The following is a 6,398-nucleotide window of genomic DNA, read 5'->3' on the forward strand; positions in this document are numbered from 1 at the left end:
CGTGCCAGTCTGCCTTTGTCTCTGAGAAATTGGCTTATGGGGGTTACCCAGAATCACAACCTATTTCACTAACAATCATACAGTAAAACCTCATAATTTGACATGAATCATTGTTACACACATTTCAACAGGGCAATGATGTTCAGCAGATTGTGAGTTTTCAAATGACACCTCAGAAGGCACACTTTGTACCAAATATATCACAACCATATAAAAGTGGTGACCATGGGGCACAGGGAGTCACAGCAGGGAAGTCGGTATGTCTCTGGGTCATTGGTTGCTAGGTATTGGATTTGTCATTGTCTTCTGAAGAGCTCCATTGATATGGGACCTGAGAGTCCAGACAGCTAGGCGATATGCATACCTGTGTCCTAGCCTGGCAAGAGCACACCGACCTGTTCTCCCCACTGAGTGACAATACAGCACTGGAGGGAAACTCTGGCACACACAGCCTTTATAAAAATATTACAAAAAATTATCACTTTGTGACAACCTGCCATAGCTGGCCCCCAAACCCTGCTTCCCGCCCTGCCCCCAGGTACCAGTGCCCTGTAGCTGCTTCCCCCCCTGGATACCAGCACCCCATAGCTGGTCCCCCCAGCCCTTCCTCTAGACCAACTCCCTCAGCCGTCTTCTCCCCTACACCTGCCACGCTAGCTACGTAGTCCCTCTCTCCATATCCAGCTCCCTTCTCCCCTGTGCCTGGTTCCTCCTCCTCACACTTGGCTCCTGACTCCTCTTCCATCCCCTGTTTCTCTTGTTTACAGCTGTTTTGCTGAGTGCAGTGACCCCAGCACAGCCAAAGCTGTGGGCCCAGGGGATCTTGAAGCAGACATGGGCTGAAAGTGTCTTATTCAGGGGCAGGGTTTGCAGGGATGGCAGTGACTATAGAGAGGAGACAGGGTAGACAATAACAGTTGGAGAGAAGAGGGAACTGAGATGGGTACATGGGGAGTGGTGGATCCAGGGAATGTGCTGCCCTGGGCCAGTGGAACTGCCTGCCACTGGATCCCACTGCATTCAGAAATCGGATGCTTCCAGAGAAAACCAGACCAGCTGGACCTGCTGAGGAGGGAGCATGAGCCACACAGCGTGGGATGGCCTCAGCATGAGCCAACCCTAAACTGGGTCTGTCCCAGCGCCCCCAGCTCTGTGGAGATTGGTAACTTCATCTGGTATCTATCCCACCAGGTGCATATGGGGGTCTGTCTGAGCGCCCCTCAGCTTCCATCTCCCCCAGCTCTGTCTCCATCGCTGCTTCCCACTTCAACTCCATGGAGCTGCTGCCTCCCGAGCTGCCCCCCCGGGTCCCCATCGATGAGGCAGCTGAGCGGCTGCAGGGTCCCTACCCCCCTGGCCTGCTGCACACGCCCTTCCCCGACACTCCCGACGCCACAGGTACGGAGCAGAGGAGTCTGTGGGGGTGGCACTGGGGGAGGAGGAATGGGGAGTTCAGGGGGACCATGTAGCCAGAGATGGGGGTGTTTCCAGGTGCTGTGTGGCAAGAGTGGGACCCAGAGTGGAAAAGAGATTTTGTGGGAAGCAAAGGTGTAATTGGGAAAGGGGTGTGGGGGAGGTCTCTGGTGGGGGGTGTGCTTGGGGGGCTGGGGATAACCGGGTCTGTAGGAGGGGCATGCTGGGGCGTGTACTGGGTCTGGTGGGGGTGTGTTCAGGGGAGGGGAGAATGGGTCTGGGGGGCCCTGCTGGGGACGGTGGCCAAGTGGGGAGGAGATCGGGGGGACGGGACAGGGTCAAGTGGGGAACAGGTTGCGGGGGACGTGCCGGGGATGGGGCCGAGTGGGGAGCAGGTCAGGGGGATGTGCCAGGGACGGTGGCCAAGTGGGGAGGAGATCGGGGGGACGGGACAGGGTCAAGGGGGGAACAGGTTGTGGGGGACGTGCCGGGGATGGGGCCGAGTGGGGAGCAGGTCAGGGGGATGTGCCAGGGACGGTGGCCAAGTGGGGAGGAGATCGGGGGGACAGGACAGGGTCAAGTGGGGAACAGGTTGTGGGGGACGTGCCGGGGATGGGGCCGAGTGGGGAGCAGGTCAGGGGGATGTGCCAGGGACTGTGGCCGAGTGGGGAGCAGGTCAGGGGGATGTGCCAGGGACGGTGGCCAAGTGGGGAGGAGGTCGGGGGGACGTGCCGGGGATGGGGCCGAGTGGGGAGCAGGTCAGGGGGACATGCTAGGGACGATGGCCAAGTGGGGAGGAGGTTGGGGAGGGGGGCGGGGCCAAGTGGGGAGGAGGTTGGGGGGGGCGTCCTGGGGACAGGGTCCGAGTGGGGAGCAGGTTGGGGGGGGGCATGCCAGAGGCGTGCCCCCCATGTGCTGTTTCACTCCCCTTTCCTGTGTCAGGCTCGTTCCTGTTCCAGGGGGAGCCGGACCCCGGGGGAGGCGACCCAGAGCATCCCCTCTCCGAGTACCCCTGGTTCCATGGCACCTTGTCCCGGCTGAAGGCCGCCCAGCTGGTCCTGGCTGGCGGCCCCAGCAGCCATGGTGTCTTCCTGGTGCGGCAGAGTGAGACCCGGCGGGGGGAGTACGTGCTGACCTTCAACTTCCAGGGCAAGGCCAAGGTGAGCGCCCCAGCCCATGGACCCGTCCCCAGAGAAGGGCCAGGAGCCCTGGGGCTGCAGAGCCTGTGGCCATGGTCTCACCCGCTTCTCCCTTCCCCCCGCCAGCACCTGCGCCTGTCACTGAACGAGGACGGGCAGTGCCGCGTGCAGCACCTCTGGTTCCAGACCATCTTCGACATGCTGGAGCACTTCCGAGTGCACCCCATCCCTCTGGAGTCGGGCGGCTCCAGTGACGTCACCCTGGTCAGCTACGTGGTGGCCTCACGGCGGCTGCATGGTGAGAGTGGGGGGCCCTGCTGCGCGGGGGGGAGGCGGAGGCGGCAGCCCAGGGCTCTGCGGGGGTGGCGCTGGGCGCCCAGGAGGGCACAGCAGCTGCAGTTCCATCGGAGGCTCATTCATAACTGGCTGGAGGAGGCGTGGCTGGAGGCTCCCTCTCTGCCTGCTCCCCCGTGGGATCTGGTGGGGAGGGGAGCAGTCTGTCTGCCTGTCTGTCTGCGTGGCTGCGTCTCCCTGCCGTGGGGTTCCCATCTGGCTGTCTGGAGAGTGTCTGTCGGGGGAAGGGTGTTCCCCATGTGTCTTGCTGCCTGGGTGAGGAAGCACACTCCTGTGGTTGGAGCGGAGGGCATGTGTCTATCTGGGGCTGGGGGAATGTGTGGAGGGAGGCGGGCGTGGGTCTGGCTCAGCAGGGGTGGGGGGGCGGCGTGTGTCCGGGGGGGATGGGTACCACACGTGCCTGGCTCAGGGAGGCAGGTGCACGTGTCTGGGGGGGGGGCAGAGGGAGGTGGGCTCACGCGTCTGGCTCGGGGGGAGGTGGGAGTGCGTGGGTCCAGGTGGGGGTGGGGGAGGGAGGTGGGTGCAGCGTGCATATGGCTGGGGATGGGGGTGGCGCATGTATGGCTTGTGGGGGGAGGGAGGCAGGTGCGGTGTGTGTATGGTTCAGAGGGGAGGCAGGCATGGGTCTGTCTTGGGGGTGGGGGGGAAGTGGGCAGATGTGTTGGGGGAGAGGGTCGTCCAAGCCCTATCTGGCAGTTGTCCTGTCCTGTGTCTGTCCATCCGTCCGTGCTTTGTCTGTCCCCCCAGGCCGGGCGACTGTCCCCGTCTTTCCCCCCCCACGTCCGTCTGTCTGTCCCCGTATCTGACGGGCGTCTCTGTCTTCCCCCCCCTCGTGCCCCCAACCCCTGCAGGCAGGGACAGGGCGGGCAGCCGAGCCGCCGCCTGTGAGCCGACCCAGCGCAGCCCTGACTCGCCCGGCCTCGTCTCCATCGGCGCGAATGACTGTTTGTAAGTGTGAGCCGCGCCGGGGGGCATGGCCCCGAGGGAGTGAGTGTCTGTTGTGTGCGCCATGGCCCATCATGCCATCCATGGGGATGGGAGGGGGGCGTGTCTGTGAGCTGCCGCTGCTCACCCCCATTCCCCAGAGCTCCTGCGGGCGGGGGGCCGTTACAGATGTTGCGGGGCAGCAGCTGCTGGGGGAGAGGGGTCCCAGGTCTGTCAGGCTGGTGCTTCTGGCGTCCCGGTGGCCCATTGGGCCATGGCAGCCTGTGACCCTGGCCCTGATGTTGGGGGAGGGGGGGGAGCGAGGAAGGGGGGCTGTCACCCTGTTATTGCTCAGGGAGTGGGGGCTGGGGTTTCAGTGTCAAGTGCATCAGCTAACACCTGACCCTGTCTGTCTGTCTGTATGTCTGTCTGTCTCCACAGAGCCGAGCACCTCCCATAGCCTGCCCCCCCAACCCCCATCCTGGCACGCAGCTCCAGAGGGGGGGCCCCTGCAGCCCCCCTGGCTCATCCCCGAAGCCCCAGCCCCCGGCAACCCCTCCCTGCCGCAGGAGGAAGAGGAAGGGGGCAGCACAGGGGACCTGGAAGATGGGGCCACAGGGAGGCTCCTGCAGCTCCAGGCTGAGGAGCCAGAGGGAGACACGGGGCATGCCCGGGCCATCAACAACCAGTACTCCTTTGTCTGAGCCATGTTGGGGATGGGGCAGCCCCACTGAGCTCCCCCGAGGCCCTGTGGCAGGGGTGCCCCAGCCCCACTGTACACCCCCAGACCTCGTGAGAGGGGGGCCAGCCCCCTTGAATCCAGCTTCCCAACCCCCCACCTTACATGTGATCATTGAGCCTCTCCCCTCCCCACAAGGTTGGCCTCAGCGGTACAGAGCCCATTGGGGCAGGAAGGTACGTCGCCCCCCACTGGCAGAGGGGCTGGGCACTGAAACACTACAACAGAGCCCTCTAGGTCAGGGCCTCTAGAGCGCTAAGGGGTGTAAGGGGCTGGTCTTCTCCAGGCCAGGAGGGCCTGTCCCTCCCCCTATGGCTCCACACGCTGTCACTGAATGTATCGAGTTTCCGAATGTATCCTCATGCATCCCCCAGTGTTCCCTCTGACCCCAGGGGGTTCAGCCCCCTTCTGGCCCTGTCCTCCTCCCACCCCAAAGCAACATATTTATACACCTCCCGGAGCCAGCCTAGGGTTACAGGCCAGGCCCTGACACCCCGCGTTCGACTGGCCGCACCTTACAGACCCCCAGTAAATTAAAGAGAAGATAGTATATATGTCTGTCCCCTCGTATGTCCCCCAGCCTGTGCACTGCCCCCATCTGTTCTCTCCTCCCCGCCCGATCTCACCCTGCACAGAGTGCCCCTCGCCCCCCCATGGCGCGCCCTCCTCACCCCCTTTCAAAATTATTTTTCTACTGTGGAGTAGTTAGACTCTCTTCCCCTGACCCAGCCCCTCACCCCGCCCTACCCCAGCCCCCTGACTCCGCCCTGCCTGGTTTTTAGTTGGCCGGGGTCTGTTTGTTGGTTTTTTGTTAATTTTTTGGGCGTTTGTACAAACCTCGTTCACCTTTTAAAGAAAAAGAGGGAAAGAAAAGCTTGACTGCAATGGCAGTGTCTCCGTCTCTTCTGTGCCCTGGGGCTGGAACGTCACAGCCCGCACTGGCCTCGCCCCCAGGAGCGGCCACCCCAGCGCCAAGGGAGTGTGACGCACCGCCCCCCGGCTCTGGGGACGGTGCTGGCAAAGGAGTGGGGGACTATGGAAGAGTAAATGCCTCCCCACTGCTGGGGGAGTTGCAGCCACAGGGGGCATGGAGAGGCTAAAGGGACACCCCCTGCATCCAGCATGGGAGTGGGATCCTGGGGGATAAATACTCCCCTGTACCTCCCAGGACAGAGGCCGCAGGGAGCGGGGCCAGCGCTGGGAAGGGAGAGGGCTAACACCTCTCCCCCAGGCCAGAGTCCCCAACACGCTGACCATGAGGGTACAGGATAGACACCTGCTGAGCCCCAGCCGCTATGGGGCCGGGGCCACACTGGGGATGATGGCAGTACAGGCAAGGGGGGAGGGTAAACCCCTCAGTCCTCCCCTCCCCCCGGCCTCCAGAGCCCATGGTGCTGCTGACGGTGTGCAGTCCCCTTTGCCCTGGCCGGAGACCTAGCCTTGTCCCGCCCGCTTGGCACCGCAGCCTGGCTGTGGGGGTGCCTGCCGCGGGTGCTGCAAGGTCAGTGCAAATCTGTGGCGCTGACCCCTGGCCAGAGCTGGGCTGGTTGCTTAGCTCAGTGGGGAGACCCCCTGCCACAGCTGGGACGCCTGTGGGGACAGCATGGGATACCCCCTGCCCCAGACTGGCGCAGTGGGGCCTGCCCCCTAGCGCTACCATGGGGGAGGTGAAGGAGAAACCCCCCCGCACCCTGGGCTGCGCAGCTCACATTGGGGGCAGGCCCCTGCTGGCTCCTAGCTGCAGCCCCTCTGTCCCTGCACTGGCTCCAGGTACAATGGACCTGAGTCCCCCCGCCCCGCACTCGGGGCCAGGGAGGACCAGGCTGACC

The 6,398-nt window shown here is 63.5% G+C and overlaps 1 protein-coding gene across 3 annotated transcripts in view; it reads left to right on the forward strand.

Annotated features, from left to right (window-relative positions):
• SH2B1 (SH2B adaptor protein 1) overlaps positions 1-5,454 on the forward strand; it is a 19,667-nt gene extending 14,213 nt beyond the window's left edge. For 2 of the 3 annotated variants that reach the window (XM_084652652.1, XM_084652654.1), the window contains exons 6-9: positions 1,192-1,398; positions 2,356-2,573; positions 2,679-2,850; positions 4,272-5,454. In XM_084652652.1, coding sequence (XP_084508778.1) covers positions 1,192-1,398; positions 2,356-2,573; positions 2,679-2,850; positions 4,272-4,534 — 860 coding nt within the window. In that variant the 3' untranslated portion in view covers positions 4,535-5,454. Of the gene's footprint in view, positions 1-1,191; positions 1,399-2,355; positions 2,574-2,678; positions 2,851-3,757; positions 3,855-4,271 lie in introns of all 3 variants that reach the window. The other variant, XM_084652653.1, reaches the window with a different exon arrangement.
• The last annotated feature ends 944 nt before the right edge of the window (positions 5,455-6,398 follow it).

This window comes from Lepidochelys olivacea (genome assembly GCF_965140295.1).
Source record: "Lepidochelys olivacea isolate rLepOli2 genome assembly, contig: Scaffold_29, whole genome shotgun sequence".
Classification (NCBI taxonomy): Eukaryota; Metazoa; Chordata; order Testudines; family Cheloniidae; genus Lepidochelys; species Lepidochelys olivacea.